Raw genomic sequence first — 26504 nt, 5'->3', positions numbered from 1 at the left:
GCCTTTTCCTCTTGAGTTCTCATCTGAGATCTTAAGACTGATGTCTACTCATTCAGGTTTTTAGTGTTGTTAACTTGCCTACGTAGATAAGTGTGTAAGAAAGATAATGCTTTTCTGGGATGCTTTTCTGATGTGTGAACCCATTGGAGGAATGTTTATAGAGGAATGTTATATAGAGCCTGTTAATAGAAACAGAATGACTATTTCTTTTAGTTTTTACTCACTTATTTTCCTTTTCCCATTTTTTTCTGCAATAACTGACAAATGATGACAGCTTAAAAAAAGACTCTAGTGATTGGTCTAGAAGAGAATGCTTAGGGAGGACCAAAGGGGCTTACTGGGTCTTTACATCTCCAAGAGACCTGGCCGCATCTCATGGGTCCAGACAGGAGTGTGCCTTTCGTGTCATGACTGGAGAGCATGATCATCCTGCCACACCCAGCTGCAGGGCCATGCCTGTCAATGATTCTTACCTGGTTTCCCTCTTTTGTAGACAAGGCAAACCTTCCCATTCCCATTGCAAGGATCCAGCTCAAATATCACGCTGCGAGAATCAAAGTGAGGCTTCTCTGGCTGGTTCTCACTGGCTGCAAACCCAGAAGGTAACAGTTAAGCTCAAACATACTCAACTCAAACACATACTTATTCAGCACTGCTAGGGTTGGGGGGTGGGGGAGAAAAATAGAAAAAAGCCTTATCTCAGACATATTCTTAACTACTATCTCCAATGCGGGCCAAAAAATAGAAAAAAGCCTTATCTCAGACATATTCTTAACTACTATCTCCAATGCGGGCCAAAAGATTTATTTCAGGGGCACCTAGGTGGCTCAGTTGTTAAGCGTTTGCCTTTGGCTCAGGTCATGATCCCAGGGTCCTGAGATTGAACCCTGCATTGGACTCTCTCCTCAGCAAGAAGCCTGCTTTTCCCTCTCTCACTTGCCCTGCTTGTGTTCCCTCTCTCGCTATGTCTCTCTTGTCAAATTAAAAAAAAATCTAAAAAAAAAAAAAAAGATTTCAGGAGCAAGTGGGGGGAGAAGGGGAGGAAGAGAATCCTCAGGTAGACTCCCCACTGAGCGTGGGACCCCGAGATCATGACATGACCTGAGCTGAAGCCAAGAGTCAGACACTTAACTGAATGAGCCACCAAGGCACTTCCCAGTGAATTCTATACTCTGTATGCCCAGGATCTTACCCATGTCTAAGCCTTTTGTCTGGGCTTCTCTATCACAGACAGACAGTGTCACAGAATCTAGGGGACGGTGGCACAGAAAAACAAACTGAACTTGGGAGAGTGGGAATATATAAAGGCAAAATAATCTAGCCTGATGTTGCCATCTCTTTTTCCCAGATAACTGCTTTCTCCTTATTTATAGCACTTTATGATCTTTTGATTAGAATCTCTTTTCCTTGGCCTAAAATGTATTTATAATATTTAATATTAATTACATTATAATTAATGATAAACCTTGTTCAATCAGAAATACCTACCTAGTAATCACATATAATGGCGTACCAGAAAAGAGAGCCATTTTTAGAAATGCAAGCATCAGAAACCTTTCCTGCTTCTTTTGTTACAGCCATTATGTAATAAAGATTAATATTAGTGAGGGTGAGAGTTTACAAACCTAGGAGAGACTGGATAAAACAAAGCCTATAAGAAGGCTATTTTTTACTTGTACATATAGTCATACATATAATTTTATGCAAATGCAGAAATAATTACATTTCTAACTAAAAAATGCTTTAAACATGGCTTTTCCTTCTCCTGGAGGTTATATTTTAATACTCTTCTTTTTTTTTTTTTTTAAGATTTTATTTATTTTTTTGACAGATGGAGATCACAAGTAGGCAGACAAGCAGGCAGAGAGAGACCAGCTGGGCAGAGAGCCTGATGTAGGGCTCAATCCCAGGACCCTGAGATCATGACCTGAGCCGAAGGCAGAGGCCCCAACCCACTGAGCCACCCAGGCGCCCTTAATACTCTTCTTGATCTCATGTGGTCTTCAACTCATGGAGTGTGGCAAGTTCCTGCCTGGCTTCCTGGCTCTAGGCTGTGGACTGGAAAACTCTCTCAAGTCATAAGCTGAGGTTTCCCTTCTTTATTTACATCTCTCAGGCTCATGGTCCTTCACTGCCCGATGGTCAGTGTCTTGAAAACCATTTTTATGTATCTTCTCTGTTGTTGTTGTTCCAAGAGGGCAGATAAATCAGGTCTGTGACTCCCATCTTGGGTGAAATCCGAAGTCCAGACTGTAGGGTCCCACCAAGCTTCAGAAGCCCTGCCCTGACTGACGCTGATGGGGCCTGCCCACAGGGGAAGATTATAAAATAGGACACTCACTCAGTGTGGCTTCCTTCTTCCCTTCTCCCATTTGTAGATGCCACTCCAGTTTCTGCTCATTTTTCGCTATTCTCTAATCTTTTTAGGTCATTGTGTTTAAAGTTTCTCCAGAGTTTATAGTAGTCTTTGACTTGGCAAAAAGTACTCTGCCATTCGCAGGAAGAGGAAGTCAGTATTTGAATCTTTTTTTTTTTTTTTTTAAACCAAATATGCAATGTCTTAGTTTCTACTGAAATTTTAGTTTGGATTTATCCCCATGTGTGCATTAGCATTACTGTGCCTAATAATTCACTCTCAGGAGTACCCATGAATCTCTTTCTGGTTAACTGTTATTTGTGCTGGTTCTTGTTCATGGTGGTGTGTTTTTCATGTGCCTAGTTACTTTTTAAATGAAAGTATTTTTTTGAAAAATTATTTATAAAAACAATTTGAGGTCTAAGATACTATTATCATCCTCCAGGGTGGAATTTTCTTTTTATATAAGAGCTTTACTGAGATGTAATTCACCTACCATACCATTTACTCATTTGAAGAATACAATTTAATGGTTTTTATAATATTTACAGTTATATAACCATTAAGACAATCAATTTTAGACCATTTCTCTAGAGTGAATTTGTTTCTGCTAGGCCCCTGAGGAGATCAGTAACCTCGTATCATTTTAGTCCAATTTCCAGATTTAACATTTTCTGGGCCACACAGAGGACTTACACTTGAGCCTCAGTCCAGGAGAAAAATGGTTACTTTTGGCTTATTCTGTCTCCTGGGTACTGCTTTTGATGGTGCCAACCCCAAAAGTAGCAAGTTTTTATGGGTGTCATCTTTTGTAAGGCCTGGGCTCTGTTTTATTCCCCTGGGGCAAATCTGCAGCGTTCCAGCATCCTCAGAGCCTGTTGTGAAGAGGGCAGTCAATATACTACAAGTGCTTAAATCTCTTCCCCCCTGGATTTCTGTCTTCTGGATGTTAATCTGAAATTACCTCATCACCTTGTTAGCTCTCTGATGTTTTTAGGGAGGTGGCTTTTATATTCCGCTCTGACTTCTCAGTTGTCTTCAAGAGGAAGGCTTCTCTGAGTTACCTGTCTGCCATTTCCAGAAGAGGAAATTTCTCATCAGTTTAAGTGTGCTCCTAAAAATAACACTAGATGAACTTTGCTTTTTGTATCAATTTAACAGTCTTTATTTTTCAAAAGGGAAATTCAATCCCAGCACATTTAATATCAGGATTGATTGGTCTTGTTTTATTTCTCCTAATGTTTTGTTTCCTAATTTATTTTTCCTCCTGTGATTGAATATTCCCTTATTAAGTTAAAAATTTAATGTAGATTTTTATTCATTTAGTGGTTATCTTCCTCCTCCCTACACCCCCCCTTTGCATGATTAGATCAATAGGACTTTACCCTTATTTGAAAACAATAGACCATTATTTTTCCTCAACAGTGTGCCATGCAGAATTCTCAGGCCCTCAAGATTTCTGCTCCTTGATATCTGTACCTTGCCGGCCCTCCCACCCTTGAGTACAGTCAGGACCTGAGAATAGGATGTAGCAGCCACTCCCTTGATTAGCTTACATGATAGGAAACTGTAAGAGCAGACTGCAGAGGCATTTCCCGCTGGCTGAGAAGTAAACTGCCATGTTGTGAGAGGGTCACGTGGCTAGAATCTAAGGGTAGTCTAAAGATGCTGAGAGTGAGCCCTGGCTAATGGCCAGCAAGAAAATAGGTACTTAAGTCCCAGAACAGCAAGAAACTGAGTAAGGACAACCATTAGTGAGCTTGGAAGAGGCCTCCGGGCCTTGGATAAGATTGCAGTATCAGGGAATACCTTCATTTTAGCCTCACGACTCTAAGTGGAAGACCTTACTTATTTGTGGCTGAATTCTTGACTCATGAAACTGTTATATAATAAATTTGTGGAATTTTAAAACATTAAATTTGTGGTAATCTATTACACAAAAATAGAAAGCTCAAACACCAAGGTAATCTTGTTTCCCCCAACAAGGTGTACTATTTCTTCCCTATAGTAGGAGGAGACCTTCCACTTTCTGCTGCTTTTCCTCCTTTGTCCTACATTTTCTACTATTAAGGACCTCAGGAACACTCTATATATTACTTGCTAGGGCTGCTGTAACCAACTACCAAACCTGAGCAGCTTGAACAACAGAAATTTGGAGTCTCACAATTCTGGAAGCTACAAAGCCATGATCGAAGTGTTGGCTGAGTTGGTTCCTTTGAGGGCTGTGGGGAAACAAATCTGTTCAATGCTTCTCCCCTGGCTTCTGGAATTTCCTAGCAAATTATGGCTATCCTTAATGTGTAGAAGTCCCACCATCTCTGCCTTCATCTTCAAATGGCATTCTTCCTGTGTCTCCAAATGTCTTCAAGGATGTCAGTCATATTGGATTGGGATCCACCCTACTCCAGTATGACCTCATCTTAACCACTGACATCTGCAATAACCCAATTTCCAAGTAAGGTCACATGTATTCTGAACTGGGGGTTAGGACTTCATTATGTGAACTGGGAGAGGGTGGACATTAATTTAACCCATAATACTTTTATATCTTCCCTTTTTCCTTTCTTTTAGGTTTAGCTGAGACAGTATACAGTTGACCCTTGAACAACACACAGACTGAAATGCATGGGCTCACGTATGGATTTTTTTACAGTGCTGTCAATATATTTTCTTTTTTTTACTATTTCTGTAACATTTACTTTTCTCTTAATTTATTGTAGGAATACAGTGTATATTAAACATAACAGTCAATTAACACGTATTTTGTATGTTATTGGTAAGACCTCCAGTCAACAGTAGGTTATTAGTAATTAAGTTTTGGGGGAGTTAAAAGTTCTCCTGGGATTTTTGACTTCATGGAGGATCAGTGTCTTTAACCTCCACATTGCTCAAGTATCAACTACAGTAGGTTTTACAATATTCCTTGCACTGTGTCCCCCTTTCCAAGAATTTTTTTTTTCTTTTTTCAAAGATTTTAGAGAGAGACAGAGCACAGGCATGCGGGGGAAGAGGTAAGGTGGGGGCAAAAGGGGAGGGAGGGAAGCAGATGCCTGCTGGGCAAAAAGCCCAATGTGGGGCTCAATCTCATGACCTGAGCCACCCAGGTGCCCCTGTGTTGTGTAACTATTACTTAAGAATTCTTAGGGGGCACCTGGGTGCTCAGTCAATTGAACGTCTAATGCTTGATTTCAGCTCAGGTCATGATCTCAGGGTCCTGGGATTGAGCCCCACATCTGGCTCTGCACTCATCAGGGAATCTACTTCTTCCTCTTCCTGTGTCTGCACCCCCACCCAGCTGTGCTCTCTCTCAAATAAATAAAAGCCTAAAAAAAAAGTTATACAACACATTCCTATCTAGAAAGACTCCTATCTATTAAGATTAAATGCACCCTAACTCTTTCATGGAGGGTTAACTGATCCCTTCCTTTCCTCCCAAATCTTGGGACCTCCATTCAGTTGCATTTGTCTTCTGCTTAGAGTATTAATATTCTTGAAGTTTTACATATCCTTCCATATTTTTTAAAATAAACTGAGAGGTATATGTGGTCTGTATACATAGGATTCTATTTTTACTCCTTGTTGCTCAGTAATGTGTACATGCTTTTTATCTCTAGTTTCCACTGCCATAAGAGAGAAGTCTGGTATCAGTCTGATTATTTCATCACAAGTAATTTATTTCTGCCTAGAAGCCTACAATTCTTTACCACATTATACAATAGCTAGGTGTCTCTTTTCTCACCAGTTTAACTTGGGTCTCAGAGAGCCCTTTCAATTTGCAGAGAAATTTTATTTTATTAGTGTTTTCTTTCTATCTAGCCTTTTTCTTATGAGCACCTGTAATGACAATGAAAGGACTTCTGGATCTATTTTCCATTTTTCTTTTATTTTTTTATGATTTTATTTATTTATTTGACAGAGACAGACAGTGAGAGAGGGAACACAAGCAGGAGGAGTGGGAGCAGGAGAAGCAGGCTTTTCACTGAGCATGGAGCCTGATGCAGGCCTCGATCCTAGCACCCTGGGATCATGACCTGAGCTTAAGGCAGACACTTAACAACTGAGCCACCCAGGTACCCTATTTTCTATTTTTCTTACCCTTCTACCTTTCCCCTCATAATTTCCCTTTTAAATTTATCTGTGCTTTTAAATATGTTTTGCACTTGGTTTATCAGGCTACTAACTTAAATCTTATTTATATTCTTCAATTTATCAACTGAGAAATTTTACTTTTCTTCTATAGGAAGCCTTTATGCTGTCTTAAATGTCTCTAACAGATCTGATTCTTGTTTTTACTTGGGTTTTCATGTGTTTCTTTAGCAGTTTTATTTGCCTGGTTGTATATCCTAGTATTTTTTCCTGATCATCCACTTTTTGACTATTGAGTACCCTGAGAAAAGTATTTTTCCAAGTAGGTTTAATAAGACTTAGGGTCTAACTACTGGACTATTCTAAAAAGTGTGAATTCAGCAGGTGCCAAAAGGCCAAGTGGTTTCTATCTCTATTGGTATGTAGGACAATGTCGTCTCTACCCCTAGCTATGTTGTCCTTAGCTGAGGGCCCTTGAAATCCTATCTAGTATCCAGTCCACCTCTATCTTCCAACTTTGTCAAAGGGAGGGAAGCCTCGGCCAAACTTACTTAACAACTTGTTTGCCTTTGGGTATTCAAAAGCTCCAACACACACACGAAGCAGATGTGACCTTTTCCCTTCTTGAGGACTCCACACATCTCTGAGTGGTGGGTTCTTCCCACGGCCTGTCTCTTTCCAGGCATAGCTTGTTTTATTGTGTTTCACAGATAGTGGGGTTGCCCCCCCCCCTTTTTTAACACATTGAAGGTTTGTGCCAACCTTATGTTGGTGTTTCAGCACCATTTTTCCAACAGCATTTGCTTACTTTGTGTCTGTGTTACATTTTGGTAATTCTTGCAATATATCAACCTTTTGCATTGTTTGTTATGGTGATCTTTGATCAGTGACCTTTTAAAGTTTGAATACATTCTTTACTCCCTTTTCCCCCATATTTTAGGTACATAGTGTCATACTTCACATAATTTTATTTTGCGAATCCCTTGACTGATTTTTACAGATATTTTTCTTGCTTTTATTTTTTATATTCTTAATTACTGTCTTTCCTTTCCACTCACAGAATCCCCTTTAATATTTCTTGCGGGCTGGTTTAGTGGTCATGGACTCCTTTAGTTTTTGTTTATCTGAGGAACTCTTTATCCTTTCAGTACTTTGACTATACCATGCTACTCTCTTCTGGCCTGCAAAGTTTCTGTTGAAAAATCTGCTGATAACCTTATGGAGTTTCCCTTGTATGTGATGGTCTTCTTTTGTCTTGCTGCTTTTAAAATTTTTCTTTATCACTACTTTTTGCCAATTTAATTACTATGTGTCTTGGTGTGGACCTCCTTAGGTTGATTTTTGGGGTGGGGAGATCTCTGTACTTCCTAGATCTGGATATCTGTTTTCTTCCCCAGATAAGGGAAGTTTTCAGATATTATTTCTTCAAATAAATTTTCTGCCCCCACCTTCTCTCTTCTGGGATCGCTATAATGTTGATGGAGTCACTGAGTTCCCTAAGTCTATTCTCACTTTGCATAATTCTTTTTTCCCTCACTTGTTCAGTCTGATTACTTTCCATTACTCTGTCTTCCAGGTCATTAATTCATTCCTCTGCTTCCTCTAGCCTGCTATTTATTCCATCATGTGCATTTAAAAATTTCATTTATTGTGTTTTTCATCTCCGTTTTAAGGATCTTATTGATGTTCTGCACTCTTTTCTCAAACCCAATGACTCTTTATGACCATTACTTTAAATTCTCCATCAGGCATATTTTATGTTTCACTCAGCTCTCCTGCTGTGGTTTTGTCCTGTTTTTTCATTTGGGACACATTCTTCTGTCTCATTTTGTCTAAACTCTGCATCTGTTTCTGTGTGTTAGGAAAGTCGGCCATATCTCTTGTTTTTTTTTTTTTTTTTTTTAAAGATTTTATTTATTTATTTGACAGACAGAGATCACAAGTAGGCAGAGAGGCAGGCAGAGAGAGAGGAGGAAGCAGGCTCCCTGCTGAGCAGAGAGCCTGATGCGGGACTCGATCCCAGCACCCTGAGATCATGACCTGAGCCGAAGGCAGCGGCTTAACCCACTGAGCCACCCAGGCGCCCGCATATCTCTTGCTCTTAAAAGTAACGGCCTTGGGGCGCCTGGGTGGCTCAGTGGGTTAAGCCGCTGCCTTCGGCTCAGGTCATGATCTCAGGGTGCTGGGATCGAGTCCCGCATCAGGCTCTCTGCTCAGCAGGGAGCCTGCTTCCCTCTTTCTCTCTCCGCCTGCCTCTCTGTCTACTTGTGATTTCTCTGTGTCAAATAAATAAATAAAATCTTAAAAAAAAAAAAAAAAAAAAGTAACGGCCTTATGAAGAAGCAGTTCTGTAGTTCCCTACAGCGCAGTGTCCCCTGTCACTGGGACCTGGAGCTTCAGAGGTGTCTCCTATATGTGTTGTATGTGCCCTCCTCTGTCCTGGCCTCTTTTTCCTTCAGTGCAGTCATTTGCAGAGGCTCTCTTTGCCTATTGTGGGCAGTGTTTGGTCCCCAGCCAGGGTAGGGGTATGTTTTAACAAGGTATGTATGCACCAGTATGCTCGAGAAATGAGATCTACTACCACTGCTGTGAGGAGAGGCCAGCCCCAACAGATCTGTGAAGTATGCATGGTTGGGCACTCAACCTTAACAAGGCACAATTCAGGCTTCCACAGGGCCTGCTGGAGCTGTTATCATAGTCACTGTTGCAGAGACCAAGGGCCTGCAAAATGTGGGGATTGAGAGATGTGGTAGTGGTGAGGTTTGTGCCTGTCTTCTTGACCAAAGTCCTTTGATACTACTATAACCATTCTGAGGTGCCATAAAACCCACCTGCAGAAGGCAGCAAACCTGATAAATCTATGTGTTCTGAATGCATCAATGACTGGCCATTCCATCTCTCTTCCTCCCCTCAGGCTTCTCTATTCCCTGTGATACAATAATGAAATTAGGCCAATCAATAACCCTACAAAGGCCTTAGAAGGTTCAAGTGAAAAGAAGAATTGCACGTCTCTCACAAATCAAAAGCTTTGTGAGGAAGGCATGTTGAAAGCCAAGATAGGCTGAATGCTAGGTTTCTTGTTCCAAACAGCCAACTTATAAATGCAAAGGAAATGTTCTTGAAGAAAATTAAAAGTGCTACTACACTGAACACATGAATGGTAAGGCAGTAAAATAGCCTTATAGTTGATACGGAGAAAGTTTTAATGATCTGGGTAGAAGATCAAACCAGCCACAACATTCCTTTAAACCAAAGCCTATTCCAGAGCATGGCTAGCTTCAATTCTAAGGCTGACAGAGAGGAGGAGGCTGTAGAAGAAAAGTCTGAAGCTAGCAGAGATTGGTTAATGAGGTCTGAGGAAAAGCTGTCTCTATAACATAAAAGTCCAAGGCAAACCAGGAAGTTATCTGGAATATCTAGCTAAGATAATGAAGGTGGCTACACTAAATAGCAGATTCTCAGTGTAGACAAAACATCTTTCTGTTAGAAGATGCCACTTAGGATTCTGAAAGCTAAAGAAGTCAATGCCTGGCCTCAAAAGCCTCAAAGGACGGGCTGACTCTTTGTAGGGACTGTTGCAGCTGGTGACTTTGTTGAAGCCAATGCTCATGGACTGTTCTGAAAAATCCTAGGGCCTTGAAGAATTATACTAAATCAACTCTGCCTGTGCTCTATAAATGAAACAATAAAGCCCCGATGATAGCACATCTTCTATCAACATGGTTTACTCAATATTTTAAGCCAATTGTTGAGACCAACTGTTCAGAAAAGAAGTTCAAAATATTACAGCTTATTGACAATGCACCTGGGTCACCCAAGAACTCTGACGGAGACGTACAAAGAGATGAATGTTGTTCTTATGCCTGATAACACAACGCCCATACTGCAACCCATGGATCAAGAAGTCATTTGAACTTACATGTCTGAATATTCAAGAAATATGTTTCATAAGGCTATAGGAGCTATAACCAGTGATTCCTCTGATAGATCCAAGGAAAGTAAACTGAAAATCTTCTAGGAAGGATTCGCCATTCTAGGTGCCATTAAGAACATTCATGGTTCATGGGTAGATGTCAAACTATGAACATTAACAGGACTCTAGAAGTTGATTCCAACCCTCAGGGATGACTTTGAGGATTCAAAACTTCAGTGGAGGAAGTAACTGGATGTGGTAGAAACAGCAAGAGAACTAGAATTAGAAGGAGAGCCTGAAGATGTGACTGAATTGTTGGCAATCCCCTGATAAAACTTGAATGGATGAGGACTTGCTTCTTATGGGTGAGCAAAGAAGTTTCTTGAGATGGCTTCTACTCCTACTGAAGTGGCTATGAAGACTACTGAAATCAGCTCAAAGGATTTAGACTATCACATAAACTTAGATGATGAAACAGTGGCAGGGTTTGAGAAGCAAGATACCAATTTTGAAAAAAGTTTTATTGTGGGTAAAATGCTATCAAACAGCATGGCACAGTATAAAGAAATCATTCATGGAAGGAAGTGTCAATCAATGCAGGAAACTTCATTGTTTTAAGAAATTGCCAAGCCACCCCAGCCTTGCGCAACCTACCTCCCCGATCATTAAGCAGCCATCAACATGGAGGCAAGACCCTCCATCAGCAAAAAGATTACAACTTGCTGAGAGCTGATGATGGTTGACATGTTAGCAATGAAGTACTTTTTTGATTAAGGTTGTACATTGGTTTTTAGAAAGCACACTTTAAAGGCCATAACATAGTATAAACCTAATTTGTATATGCACTGGGAAATCAATATATTCATTTGCACTTGCTTTATTTGTGTGGTCTGCAACTGAAGGGATGCCTTGCCTGAACTAGTGTATACCTGCTTGTGCAGTTGGAGAAGCCTTGCATTGGTTCTCTCTGCCAGACCTTCAGTGCAGCCAAGGCCTTAGTATTGGAGACACTAGTTGCTTAGTCAATATTCATTCTCCCTTTCTTTCTTAAACCCCAATTCTGTTTGAGGGGAAAACACTGGCACAGCTAACCATACTTCCTTAGATTCCCTGCAGCTATGGGTAAACTTTTGACTCTGTTCTGGCCAATGGCTTGTGGGAGGAGCTTCTGAGAAAACTATTGTTTTCCTGATAAAAAAGAAGAGATTCTGCCAAAAGACAGTTTTTGTTGTTGTTTTGCCTTTCACTCTTCTTTTTCCTCCCTGGTACATAGATGGGAAGCTTGGAGGTACAGCCCACATTCTTCAGTGATGAGGATGAAGGCCATATCCAAAGGCTGGTGCAGAAGAAAGCCAGAGGGAGACTTTATTATTGATGTTCTCAAACAGCTGCATCAGCCTAATTCCAGATTTCTGGTTATGAGAAAAATAAACTCCTACTTAGTTTAGATGTTGTAACTGGGTCTCTGACATACGCACCCAAACACAATTCTAATCGACAAAGTCCTCACTTATGTGCAGTTGCTCATAGCTTTTTGCAGCCATTTGAATCAGAGATGGCAAAGAGCCTGGAGGGAGGAGGAGAGCTGCCTTTAGAGTCCGTGCTCCCTGAAAGCTATTGATGCTGAAATGCTGAGTCAAGTGATCTGTAACATTCATTCATTTACTAAGCATTCATTCAGTACCAACTATGTGCCAGGCCTGAAGTGGGTACTGGAAACAAAACAAAAATCTCAACCTTGGCATTTCTTCATGACAATTTCCTTTATGGATACAGGCTGTTTTTGTATGTTATTCCCATGGTCCTAAGAAGCCACAGCAGGGAAGGTTTTGGCTTGGAGAAAGGTACTACAATGCCACAGCATCTTCTTATGGCTTTCAGCATTATAAAAGGGAAACAAACAGGCTAATTTCTAACTCAGAGCACAAGTTCCTTCAGGTTACCTTCAAGTGCATCATCCTCCAGGTCTGCCAGAGTTGGTGCATTTGGGAGTGAATACACAGAAGACTGGTTGAGTTGAGTCAGTTTTGAGATGCTGTTAATTGCCATGCTGCCCAATGGAATGGTGTGCTCTATGGAAACAGGAGCAAAGAGAAACAGCCTTATTACCATGATCATCATAAGAACTTCTGCCGGAATAACTTAAGCCTGGCTATTGTTTGATCCCAGGGCTAAGGAGTCTAATGGAAAGTAGAAGGAAGAGGACCAATGCACCATATGCCCCAGAACACCAACCTTTTTTAGCAAGAGTCATGGGTGAAGAGACTCCACTGCATGCATTAGGATAGAGTACTGAAGAAAATTAAAAAAGGGGATGCTCAAAAAGAACCCAAGGAAATCAAGGCTGTCTGAAGAGCAAAGGACCAAAAAATGTTTTTGCTCCCCCCACCCTTGCATGAAGGGTTATAATTCCCATAGAAGTAACAGCTTTGGTTATATAACTGACCCATTCTTCTCTTGTAAGCTTTCCATGATGGAAGACTGTGCCCCTTCTATTTGTCATTTCTTCATAATCATTGCAGAGAACTTGACAGAAGACTAGGAATCAGCCTTGCCTGATTCCTAGTCTTCTGTGATTAGGGTGTAAATAAGGAACATGTAACTGTATATCTTCCTTATTATATAGAATCCTTGTCATATAGAATGATGGCCACCGGATGGCATACAAAGACTTAGAAATCCAACTGCTGAAAAAAACCCAAAGGCAGTGAAACAGCTGGTATACAGACTACATGAAGTCCAAGCAGAACAGACCATTATGGAGGGAAATACCAGAAGCTGCCTCTGCGTTGACTTCAGCTATCCAGGAAATGACAGAAAGGAGGATGGAAATGGGGACAGCATAAGAAGGCTAGGATTGGGAGGATTAAATGAGAGAAGGTTCTAGAATAATGAGCAAGGACTCATTCATGAAAACTTTGTGACTCGTTTCTTCTCTGTGGGTCACTTGTGAAGGGGCTTGCCTATCTTCGTGATGTAGGTAAGGGAAAACCTGACCATTGGTCTAGTCTCTGTCCATTTCTCTCTCACTCTAAACTCCAAAGGCCATAGTCATGCTTCAAAGAAGGACTCTTGTGACAGAAGGATCGTGGTAAGAATGGTTTCTAGGCCAATGGAGGAAATAATTGCAATCTAAAAGTTCATGGTAAATGTTCAGTAATAAGCTATAAAATGTGCCTCTAGCCAGCTGCGAGAGACACAGAAAGGCTTTGGGAATCATCAAAAAAAGGAAACCAGCTAGACTCTAGCATAGTGGATGGTGGGTGAAGCAATGATAGTATTTGTTGGTTTTGAGGGGAAAATCATAGCTTTTGGATGCTGCACTTTAGGAGAACTCATGACAACCATCCAGATACCCAAATTCTCAGCCAGAGAAACGTTCCCCTACAGCAAGAAGGTTGACTCACCATCCAGCTTCACACTCCATGTCATGTGGAAGCCATTGGTCATCAGGTAAAAATTCTTCACATCCTCAGGCAGCACACAGTTATTTTTCTGGAAATCACAAAGCAGCTGAGTTTTAGGTCAGGACTGAGAAAGGGCACAGGGCTATGCCCCAAAGCAAATGGGGATAATATTTATGTTTTAGATCCCCCAAATGGTAAGATTCTGGTAATCACCTACAAACTCCATTACAGAGTTCTAGTTCAAGATGGCAATACAGAAAACTCCTGAACTCACCTCCTACCAAACACACACCAAATCCACAGTTACATATGGAATAATTCCCTCTGAAAGAAATTCAGACGCTGGCTTACCAACCCCTACACACTGGGTGAATGAGAAAAAAAATGCACATTGAAGTGGGTTCAAGAGGCTGAGACACAACTCGCCATAAACCCCACCACTGTCACAGCAATACACAACCAGAAGAGAATTCACAAACCTGATCTCTCTAAGGAGTAAAGGGTGTGAACCCTATATCAGGGCACGCCACCTTTTAAGATCTGCATCTGAGAGATGATTTCCCCAGATACCTAGCTTTGAAAGCCAAAGCAGCTGGCTCCACAAGATCCACAAGGCTATAAAGTAAATTGAGAAACAGTTCTCAAAGGGCTTGTGCATGCAGATTTCCCATTCCAGGGCCTTTTGTAGAGGCAGCCAACTGAAAGTGCCCAGACTTTCTGTGAAAGCATATTGTTTATCTCACAGCATCCGCCTGAGTGACAATTACCTAATTTCACACACATCTAGGGGCCAACAGAAATACTGCCCAGGGAACAGGGAGGCTGGAGGGCATCATCTCCACCCTCTCTGCCTTGCTCCAGGCCAGGAGTATCTCCCAGAGAAGAGCCTATGCACCTACCTGATACACCGGCCTTTGTATCTACTGACTAAGGGACACCCCTTGATTACTTGGTTCTGGTGGCCAGGGGCCTTCCATTTCTAGGTCCCACAGGACTATAACAAAGAAATAGTTCTAAATCTGCTATCCCACTGATAAGTTAGAAGAGAGGTAGGCAGGGACAAGCCCCCTCCACCCCCCGAAAAGGAAACTATACTTTAAAGGATTTTACACCACCCTGGAAGGAGCCCTTCACCCTTTCCCCTGTGACAGAAAGAGGACAAAAACCTGATTGCAAGACAGGTGCATGGAAGGTTCATCAGATTCAAATAGCCCATCACAAAGCCCATAAAACCCCCTAGACTTAGAAACTCCAGTGGCAACCCTCTCAACTCCCCTCCCTCTTTAGGAGCTTTGTACTATCACTCAATAAACCTTGTTTTGCTGCCTAACCACTTCGTCTGGTCTATCTCTTCATTTTTCAAAGCAGTGTGACCACAGACTGCAGGAAGAAAAGAAATCCTGAACCACACCATGGCGTAGTACAGAGGCAGCGGACAGGAAGGCTAGTCTTTCCATAAAAAAGGCCGATGTAGATTTTTAAAAGCTGTGGCCCAAGGGTTTGTCCTCTGCCCAGAACCGGGAGGCCTGTGGGCATCATGTTCGCACTATCCCTCTGCCATGCTCTGGGTCACCAGCATCTCTGTGAAAGGACCTATGTAAATGTATGGCACTCTGTCTTTTTTTTGGCTGCTACCTAGAGGACACAACTCTCAATAGCCTGGCTCCGGTGGCCAGCAGGGCTTGTGTTTATCATTTCAATGGGACAGTAAGCAAAGAGGTAGCTCGTGACGGGCTATCTACTAGTGTAGAAAGACCAGAGAGAAACATTCATTTACTAGTCTCCCCTGAAAGGTGTATAAAATTGACCCTTAAACAGCATAGGTTTGAAATGTGCAGGTCCACCTCTATGGATTTTTTTTTTTCCAATAAATACAGTAAAGTATTGTACATGTATTTTCTCTTACAATTTCTTAACTAACATTCTCTTTACTCTAGCTTTATTGTAAGAATCCAGTGTATGATACATAAAACATACAAAGTACATGTTGACTGTTTATGTTATCAGTAAGGCTTCCAGTCAACAAGTTTTGGGGAGTCAGCTTATAGGTAGACTTTCCACTATGCAGAGGGCTGTTGTTTTTAACCCCCTCATTGTTCAAGGGCCAACTATATTTACATACTTAAAAAGCTGCTGCCTGAGGGCTCAGCTTCCAATCAGCCTTATCTAAGTGCTGAAAGAGATCCTCCCCTTTGGAACAGGACAGGTCTCAGCAAGGCTTCTACCACCGGGAGTCATTAAGGACAAAGAAGGTTGCCTGGACAATCACAAAGGTTTGAGAGACAACAAAGAGTAAGGGCAAGGTTGAACAAGGTTCACCTCCAGCATGAGACCATGCCTTCCAGACTGGAAGAAGTGGCTATTCTACCTAATGCACAGAAACCAAGGTAGAGAGAAAAAAAGAAAGAAAGAAAGAAAAGAAACGAAACAGAGTAATACATCCCAAACAAAAGAACATGATAAAACTTCAGAAAGATCTTAATGAAATGGAGATAAGTGGTTTACCTAAGAGTTCAAAATAGCAATCACAAATATGCTCATGTTAGCTCAAGAGAAATGAATGAACAAAGTGAGAATTTCAACAAAGAGATACACAATATAAAAAAGTAACACAGAGACATCCCAGAGCTGAGGAATACAATGACTGAACTGGAAAATACAATGGTGGGGTTCCAAAGCCGACTAGACGAAGTGGTAGAGGGGTCAGTGAACTCAAAGACAGGGTAGTGGAACTCATTTAATCAGAGCAGCAAAAAGAAAAAATTTAAAAGAGTAACGATACCTTAAAGGATTTATGAAAGAACAGAGAGCAGATGAATATTAGCATAAAGGGGTCCTGGGAGGAGAGAAAGGGGGAATGGGACACAAAACTTATTTGAAGAAATAATGGCTGAAAACTTCCCGAACCTGGAGAAGGAAAGACACATCCCACATCTGGGAAGTGCAGAGTTCCAAATAAGTAGAACCCAGAGCCCCACAGCAGGACACAGAATTGTCTAAGGAAAAGGAGACTCTTAAAAGCAGCAAGAAAAAAAACCCAACTTAACTTACAAGGGAAACCCATAAAAGACTAGGAGAATATTTTATCAGCAAAAACTTTGCAAGCCAGAACGGAACGGCGCAATATATTCAAAGTATGGAAAGAAAGGAACTGCCAACCAAGAATACTCTATCCAGCAAAATTATCCTTCAGCATTTAAGTAGAGATAAAGTTTTCCAGACAAGCAAAAACTAAAGGAGTTCATAACCACTACACTGGCCTTACAAGAAATGTTAAAGGGACTTCTTTAAATAGAAAAGAGAAGCCACAGCGTGTGAAAATTAAGGAAAAAATTTCACTGGTATAAGCAACGATATACTGATGGTAGTACATCAACTACTTATAAAGCTAATATAAAGGTTAAAAGGCAATGGTAGTAAAATCAGTTATATCTACAATAATCAGTTAAGGGATAAACAAAATAATACAAATTGTGAAATAAATACAAAAAATGGGGAGGGGCATAAAAATGCAGTGCTTGTAAAATGTGTTTGAACCTAAGCAACCCTCTACTTAAAATAGATCGCTACATACAGCAGGTGTTATACGCGAACCTCAGGATAATCACAAACTAAAAATGTTTAATACATAAAAAACAAAAAAAGTCACCAAATCATAAGACAGCAAAAGAAGAAAGGAACAAGAAAGAATTACAGGACAACCAGAAAACAATTGTGGCAGTAAGTAAATATCAATAACTACTTTAAAGGAGCTTGGGAAGAGGGTGTAGGAGGAGGACCCTGAGTTCATCCCTCTCATGTTTACAACTAGGTATCATCCACATCCAAGTCAATAAACAAGAGAGTGGTTAAAGGCTGGCAGAGCAAACTCCACAGCAAAATATAGAGAAGAAGCTGCATCTGAAAGGTTAGGAAGGTGAGAAAGGTGGAAGGAGGCTTAACCCCCTTAGGAGGTAGGTAGCTCCATGCAGGGAGATGGCAGAGAAATGGACCCTCATACCAGAGAGCTCACTCGGGGAGGCCTAATCCCCATAAAGTTTGGCTCTGAAAATCAGAGTTGCTTAACTGTGTAAGTTTGTATAACCAGTGGGACTTAGAGCTGGCAGCTTTAAAAATCAGCTGACTCAGCACTGGGAGAAGAGGGACAAGCCAAGTAGAGCCAGTCCAGCCAGGAGGGCAAGGGACAGCAGCCTGCATGGAAAGACAATATAAAGATAGCAGTTTATACAATACCAGGAGCAAATGGGAGACAGATCTCTTTATACAGATTTCAGAGCATGTTGGGGGACATCTCCGAAAATCAGGGAGACGGTAGGTGGCATTTTCCTCCCTGTGCTCCCCAGCATAAACACAGGACCATCTGTGGGAGGCAGAGCTGCACAGACACTTGGTACCTAATCTGCTAGCAGTGTGCCATGCTCACGAGTTCTCCTGAGGACTTGCCCACTCCAAGCCTGGTAGGTTTGGCCCTGGGCTCAGGACAAAGTTTGTAAAACTTGTACATTCCCACCCAGCAGCCAGTGGGTCCACAGCTGCCATCAGGCATCCCACCTAGTTGCCGCATGCCCCCAGCTACTGTCACTTGCCAGCCTCTGGTAAACCCAGCCATCCCTGGCATTGTAGCTGAGCTTTCATGCAGCCCTCAGGTGCTATAGTGCTTCTACAAATCTGGCATAGAACTAGTGGTCCAGTGCAAATTTTGCTAATGCCACTGCCCTGCCACCAAGTTCCCTTGCAGGCATATACCTCAGAGCTGGACTGCCCGAGTCCCACTAATAGCACAGTGAGCACGGAGAGCCCAGAGCAGGCAGAGTCAGTGCATATAATTACACTGAAAATAAAAGTGACTCAGACACAACAGCAGGATATAAGCAACACACAAAGGATATCCTCCTGAACTGCCAAGTTCAGATGAACAGGAGAGACTGCACTGCAACACACACCAGGACCTCTTCTTCATGAAGTCACTACTCTTTTCTTTAAGATTTTATTTATTTGAGAGAGCACATGCATAAGGGGCAGAGATAGAGGGTGAAGCAGGTTTCCCACTGAGCAGGGAACCCAATGTGGGACTCGATCCCGGACCTTGGAATCATGACCTGAGCTGAAGGCAATGCTTAACTGACTGAGCCACCCAGGCACGCATAAAGTCACTACTTTCAAGAACAAAAGACATAGGTGACCTTCCTAACACAGAAATAGATACAGAGAGGCAGAAAAAATGAGAAGAAAGAAAATTTAATTTAATTTAATGAAAGAACAAAACAAGGCCATGGCCAGCAATCTAAGTGGAACCAATATAAGTAGCATGTCTAATAGAGAATTTAAAGCAATGACCATAAGGTTACTCACTGGACTTGAGAAAAGAGTGCAGAACATCAGTGAGACCCTTACCACAGATATAAGGAAAACAGCAGAGATCAAGGGCTCAATAAATCAAATGAGAAATATACTTGATGGTGAAGAGCAGGTTGGAAAAAGCAGAGGAGCAAATTAATGACCTAGAAAAGAGAGAAATGGAAAATAATCAAACTAGAAAAAAAAATCATGCAAAACGAGAATAGACTTAGGAAACTCAGTGACTACATCACTCAGTTATAGTATGAATATTTTAGGGGTCCTTAAAGAAGACAGAGAAAAGGGGGAAGAGAATTGGTTTGACAAAACAATAGCTAAAAACTTCCCTAATCTGGGAAAGGAAACACATATCCAGATCCAGGAGGCAGAGAAAACTCCCATCAAAATCAACAAAAGCAGTTCCCAGCCAAGACATATTATCAATAAATTAGCAAACTGGGGTGATTTTAAAAAAAGCAGGAAGAGGGCGCCTGAGTGGCTCAGTGGGTTAAGCCGCTGCCTTCGGCTCAGGTCATGATCTCAGTGTTCTGGGATCGAGTCCCGCATCGGGCTCTCTGCTCAGCAGGGAGCCTGCTTCCTCCTCTCTCTCTGTTTGCTGCTCTGCCTACTTGTGGTCTCTCTCTCTCTGTCAAATAAATAAATAAAATATTAAAAAACACAGGGGGGCAAAGTGGTGGAAAACCAAGACCCATCAATATGCTCTCTATAAGAAACTCATTTTAGCCCTAAAAACACTGCCAGATTGAAAATGAGGGGATGGAGAAACATCTATCATGCAAATGGATATCAAAAGAAAGCTGGAGTAGCAACACTTACATCAGACAAAATTAATTTTAAAATAAAGACTAACAAGAGGGGGAGGAGCAAGATGGTGGAGAAAAGTAGGATACCTAAATTTCATCTGGCCCCAGGAATTCACCTAGATAGTTATCAAACCGTTCTGAACACCTACAAACTCAACAGGAGATCTAAGAAAAGAATAGTAGCAATCCTATGAACAGAAAAGCGACTACATTCTGGAAGGTAGGACATGTGGAGAAGTGAATCTGAGACAATATTTACGAAGATAGACCATGGAGGGAGGGAGCCTCTGTCAGCCAGCTACTGGCAAGTGATAGAGCAGTGAAGCACAAAATGAGAACTTTTAGAAGTCTGCTCTGCTGAGGGACATCACTCCAGTGGCTAAGGGTGGAACCCTTGCTGGGACAGTGTGGTCTCAGGACCTTCAGGATCACAGAAAGACTGGAGGTACCTGATTGTGGCAGAGCTCCCGAGTATCAGAATGGGGAGCCTGGATGCAAAGACGGAGCAGAGGAGTGGACTCTCAGTTTGGGGTTCCATAAACCATGATCCATGGCACAGCTGGGCCACTATTCTTTGTGCAGGGATCCAACAAGTGGCAGATCTGGGGAGACACCCCTTCCCTCCCCAGGGAGGAGCAGCATGGGTGTGTACTGCAGGAATCTGCTGAGTTTGAAAACTCCAAATGGGGTCATGTGCCAGACAGAAATGCTCAGTCACAGGCTGGGTGAACACGGAGTGCAGCCGGAAACCAGGGAGACAGAACTGACTGACCGCTAGTGGGCCCCGAGTTCTCTGCTCTTCAGAGGCTAGAGATTGGGAGGCCACTGTTTTCATTCTTGTCCTCCAAAGCTATATGGAAAGCTTTCAGGGAACAAAAGCTACAGAGCAAAGCTGAACAAATTACTTAACCCAGCCCCTGGCAAGGGCGGTGCAATTCTGCCTCCAGCAAAGACATTTGAGAATCACTGCAAGAGGCCCCTCCCACAGAAGATCAGCAAGAACATCCAGCCAAGACCAAGTTTACCAATCAATAAGAACTGCAAAACTCCAGCACTTGGGGAGTACAGTGCATAGAATTCATGGCTTTTCCCTCATGATTCTTTAATCTTTCAAAGTTAATTTTTAAAATTTTCTTTACTTTTTTCTATTTTTTAAATTTTTCATCTTTCCTTTTTCAACCAACATCTTATCAATTTGTTTTTTAAAATCTTTTTAAATTTTCACTTTTACATCAAATTCTACCCTTTCACTGTATTTAATTTTATTTTTTTGTGTATATATATATATATATATATATATATATGATTTCTTTTTTAAAAATTTTGGATACAGTTTCTTCCAGCAGATCAAAATATACCCTAAATATAGTGTATGGCTTTGTTCTAGTCTACTGCCTGTCCACATTCTCTTTTTTGTTTTGTTTTGTTTTCTTTCTTTTTTCAACCAACTTCTTATCAATTCCTTTTTAAAAATCTTTTTAAATTTTCATCTTTACAGTCATATTCCTTCATCTTATTTGCCCTTATTTTTGTATATATTTACGTGTTTTTCTTTAAAAATTTTGGGGACAGTTTCTTCTAACAGACCAAAATACACCCCAAATTTAATATGTGGTTCTGTTCTATTCACCAGCCTGATCATATTCTTTTTTTTTTTCTTTTTCTTTTCCCCCTGGTTTTGGGTCTCTTCTGATTTATTTACTGTGTATTTTTCTGGGAGCGTTTTAGCATTTTTTTTCTCTCATTCATCTATTCTTCTCTGAACAAAATGATAAAAAGGAAAAAAACCACCTCAAAAATAAAAAAGAACAAGAAGCAGCACCAATTGCCAGGGACCTAATCAATACGGATATTAGTAAGATGTCAGAACTAGAGTTTAGAATGATGATTAGAAGATAGCTGGGCTTGGGAAAAAAAAAAAAAAAAAACGTAGAGAATACTAGAGAATCCCTTTCTGGAGAAATAAAAGAATCAAAATCTAACCAAGTTGAAATAAAAAAGGTTATTAATGAGGTACAATAAAAAAATGGCAGCTCTAACTGCTAGGATAAATGAGGCAGAAGAGATAATTAGTGATAAAAATGGTGGAAAATAAGGATGCTGAGAACAAGAAAGATAAATACTGGACCATGAGGGGAGAACTGGGATCCCGGAAGAAGAGAAAGAGGGGCAGAAGGTATATTGGAGCAAATTATATAGCAGAGAATTTTCCTTAATTTGGGGAAGGGAGCAAGCATCAAAATCCAGGGGGCACAGAGAACCCCTCTCAAAAACAATAAAAAATAGGTCAACACCCCTAGAGCTAATAGTAAAACTTACAGGTCTCATAGTAAAACTTACAGGTCTCAGAGACAAAGATAAAATCCTGCAAGCAGCAAGAGGTCTGCAACATACAACAGTAGAAATATTAGATTGAGAGCAAACTTATCCCAGAGACCTGGCAGGCCAGAAAGAACTGGCATAATATATTCAGAGCACTAAGTGAGAAAAATATGCAGCCAAGAATACTATATCCCGCTAGGCTGTAATTGAAAATAGAATGAGAGATAGAAAGCTTCCAGGATGAACAAAACCTAAAAGAATTTGTGAAAATCAAACCAGTCCTACAGGACATATTGAAAAGGGACCTCTAAGCAGAGAGGGAGCCTAAAAGTAAGATAGACCAGAAAGGAACAGAGACAATATACAGTAACAGTCACCTTACAGGCAATACAATGGAACTAAATTCTTATCTTTCAATAGTTACCCTGAATGTAAATAAGCCAAATGCCCCATCAAAAGACACAGGGTATCAGATTGGATTAAAAAAAAAAAACAAAAAAACAAAGCTCATCAATATGCTGTCTGCTAGAGACTCATTTTAGACTCAAAGACACCTCCAGATTGAAAGTGAGGGGGTGGAAAACAATTTACCATGGTAATGGACATCAAAAGAAAGCTTGGGTGGCAATCCTTATATCAGATAAATTAGATTTTAAACCAAAGACTATAAGAGAGAGGAAAGACAGTATATCATAATTAAAGGCTCTATCCAGCAAGATGACCTAACAATTTTAAATATCTATGCCCCTAACATGGGAGCCGCCAATTATATGAACCAATTAATAACAAAATCAAAGAAACACATTGACAATAATTCAATAATCATAGGGGACTTTAACATCCCCCTTACTGAAATGAACAGATCATATAAGCAGAAGATCAACAAGGAAATAAAAGTCTTTAAATGACACACTGGACTAGATGAATTTCACAGATATATTCAGAACATTCCACCCCAAAGCAAGAGAATACACATTCTTCTCTAATGCATGTGGAACATTCTCCAGAATAGATCACATCCTGGGTCACAAATCAGGTCTCAACCGGTAAGAAAAACTGGGATTATTCCCTGCATATTTTTGGACCACAGTGCTTTGAAACTAGAACACAATCACAAGAGGGAAGTTGGAAAGAACTCAAATACATGGAGGCTAAAGAGCATCCTACTAAAGAATGAATGGGTTAACCAGGAAATAAAAGACAAATTAAAAAAATGCAGGGAAACAAATGAAAATGGTATCACAGCTGTTCAAAATCTTTGGGATGTAGCAAAAGCAGTCCTAAGAGGAAAGTATATAGCAATACAAGCCTTCCTCAAGAAACAGGAAAAGTCTCAAATACACAACCTAACCCTACACCTAAAGGAGCTGGAGAAAGAACAGCCAAAAAACCCTAAACCCAACAACAGAAGAGAAACAGTAAAGATCAGAGCAGAAATCATTGAAATAGAAACCAAAAGAATAGTAGAGCGGATCAATGAAACTTGGAACTGGTTCTCTGAAAGAATTAATAAGACTGATAAACCCCTGGCCAGACTTATCAAAAAGAAGAGAGAAAGGACCCAAATTAATAAAATCCTGAATGAAAGAGGAAAGATCATAACCAAGACTGAAGAAATACAAACAATTATAATAAAATATGATGAGCAACTACTTGCCAGCAAATCAGACAATCTAGAAGTGGATGCAATGCTGGAGACATATAAACTACCAAAACTAAGCCAGGAAGAAACAGAAAATCTGAACAAACCCATAATCAGTAAGGAGGTTGAAGCAGTCATCAAAAATCTCCCAAAAAACAAGAGCCCAGGGCCAGATGGCTTTCTAGGGGAATTCTACCAAACATTTAAAGAAGAATTAATACCTATTCTCCTGAAACTGTTCCAAAAAAATAGAAATGGAAGGAGAACTTCCAAACTCATTTTATGAGGCCAATATTACCTTGATCCCCAAACCAGACAAAGACCCCATCAAAAAGGAGAATTACAGACCAATATCCCTGATGAACACGGATGCAAAAATTCTCACCAAAACACTAGCCAATAGGATCCAACAATACATTAAAAGGATTATTCACTATGAGCAAGTGGGATTTATTCCTGGGCTGTAAGGTTGGTTCAATACCTATAAATCAATCAATGTGATACAATACATTAATAAAAGAAAGAATAAGAACCATAAGATATCTCAATAGATACAGTAAAAGCACTTGACAAAGTACAGCATCTTTTCTTGACTAAAACTCTTCACAGTGTAGGGATAGAGGGTATATACCTCAATATCATAAAAGCCATTAATGAAAAACCCACAGTGAACATCAGTTCTCAATGGAGAAAAACAGACTTTTCCCCCTAAGGTCAGGAACATGGCAGGAATGTTAACAATCACCACTGCTATTCAACATAGTACTAGAAGTCCTAGCCTCAGCAATCAGACAACAAAAAGCAATAAAAGGCATCCAAATCAGCAAAGAAGTAGTCAAATTCTCAGTTTTTGTAGATAATATGATACTTTATGTGGAAAACCTAAAGCACTCCATCCCAAAACTGCTAGAACTCATATAGGAATTCAGTAAAGTGGCAGAAAAATCAATGCACATAAATAGTTCCGTGTCTACACACCAAAAACAAGACAGAAGAAAGTGATATTAAGGGGTGCCTGGGTGGCTCAGAGGGTTAAGCCTCTGCTTTCAGCTCAGGTCATGGTCTCAGGGTCCTGGGATCGAGTCCCATATTGGGCTCTCTGCTCAACGGGAGCCTGCTTCCCTCTCTCTCTCTGCTGTCATTTCCTCTGTTTGTGCTCTCGCTTTCTGGCAAATAAATAAATAAATAAAGTCTTTATTAAAAAAAAAAAAAAGAAAGTGATATTAAGGAGTCAATCCCATTTACAATTGCACCCACAACCATGAGATACCTAGGAATAAATCTAATCAAAGGGGTAAAGAATCTGTACTCAGAGAACTACAGAATACTCAGGAAAGAAATTGAGGAAGACATAAAGAAATGGAAAAACGTTCCAAGCTCATGGGTTGGAAAGAACAAATATTGTGAAAATGTCTACGCTATCTAGCACAATCTACATATTTAATGAAATCCTATCAAAATACCATCAACTTTTTCAAAGAAATAGAACAATCCTAAAATTTGTATGGAATCAGAAAAGAACACCAACAGCCAGAGGAGTGTTGAAAAAGAAAATCCGTCAAAGCTAATAGAATCACAATTCTGGACTTCAAACTATATTACAAAGCTGTAATCATCAAGACAGTAGGTACTGGAACAAAAAAAGACACAGAGATCAATGGAACAGAATAGAGACCCAGGAAATGGATCCTCAACTCTATGGCCAACTAATCTTCAACAAAGCAGGAAAGAATGTCCAACAGAAAAAAGACAGTCTCTTCAACAAATGGTTTTGGGAAAATTGGACAGCCACAAGCAAAGAATGAAACTGGACCATTTCTTTACACCACACACAAAAATAGACTCAAAATGGATGAAGGACCTAAATTTGAGACAGAAATCCATCAAAATCTTTGAGAAGAACACAGGCAGCAAACTCTTCGACCTCCGCCACAGTAACTTCTTCCTAGACACATTGCCAAAGGCAGGGGAAGCAAGGGCAAAAATGAACTATTGGGACTTCTCAAGATCAAAGCTTTTTCACAGCAAAGGAAACAGTAAACAATACCAAAAGACAAACAACAGAATGGGAGAAGATATCCGCAAATAACATATCAGATAAAGGGCTGGTATCCAAAATCTATAAAGAACTCAACACCCAAGGAAGAAATAATCCAATCAAGAAATGGGCAGAAGACATGAACAGACATTTCTGCAAAGAAGATATACAAATGGCCAAAATACCCATGAAAAATTGCTCAGTATCACTCAACATCAGGGAAATACAAATCAAATCCTCAATGAGATACCACCTCACACCAGTCAGATGGCTAAAATCAACAAGTCAGGAAATGACAGATGCTGGCGAGGATGTAGAGAATGGTGAACCCTCCTACACTACTGTTGGGAATGCAAGCTGGTGCGGCCACTCTGGAAAACAGTATGGAGGTTCCTCAAAAAGCTGAAAACAGGGGTGCCTGGATGGTTCAGTGGGTTAAAGCCCCTGCCTTTGGCTCAGGTCATGGTCCCAGGGTCCTGGGATCGAGCCCTGCATCAGGCTCTCTGCTCAGCAGGAAGCCTGCTTCCTCCTCTCTGACAAATAAATAAAATCTTTAAATTTAAAAAAAAAAAAAAAAAA

At 40.6% G+C, this 26504-nt stretch overlaps 1 protein-coding gene across 3 annotated transcripts in view; it reads right to left on the bottom strand.

Moving 5' to 3' along the window:
- Positions 1-26504, bottom strand: part of TPGS2 (tubulin polyglutamylase complex subunit 2) — a 63036-nt gene that overhangs the window by 6099 nt on the left and 30433 nt on the right. For all 3 annotated transcript variants that reach the window (XM_059140335.1, XM_059140336.1, XM_059140337.1), the window contains 3 exons: positions 13763-13850; positions 12299-12427; positions 474-587 (listed from right to left, as the gene is read on the bottom strand). In XM_059140335.1, the coding sequence (XP_058996318.1) occupies positions 474-587; positions 12299-12427; positions 13763-13850 (331 nt within the window). The remainder of the gene's footprint in view (positions 1-473; positions 588-12298; positions 12428-13762; positions 13851-26504) is intronic.

This window comes from Mustela lutreola, chromosome 11, assembly GCF_030435805.1.
Source record: "Mustela lutreola isolate mMusLut2 chromosome 11, mMusLut2.pri, whole genome shotgun sequence".
Classification (NCBI taxonomy): domain Eukaryota; kingdom Metazoa; phylum Chordata; class Mammalia; order Carnivora; family Mustelidae; genus Mustela; species Mustela lutreola.
Note: the sequence above shows the minus strand (reverse complement) of the source record. Positions and strands in the feature narration are given on the sequence as shown.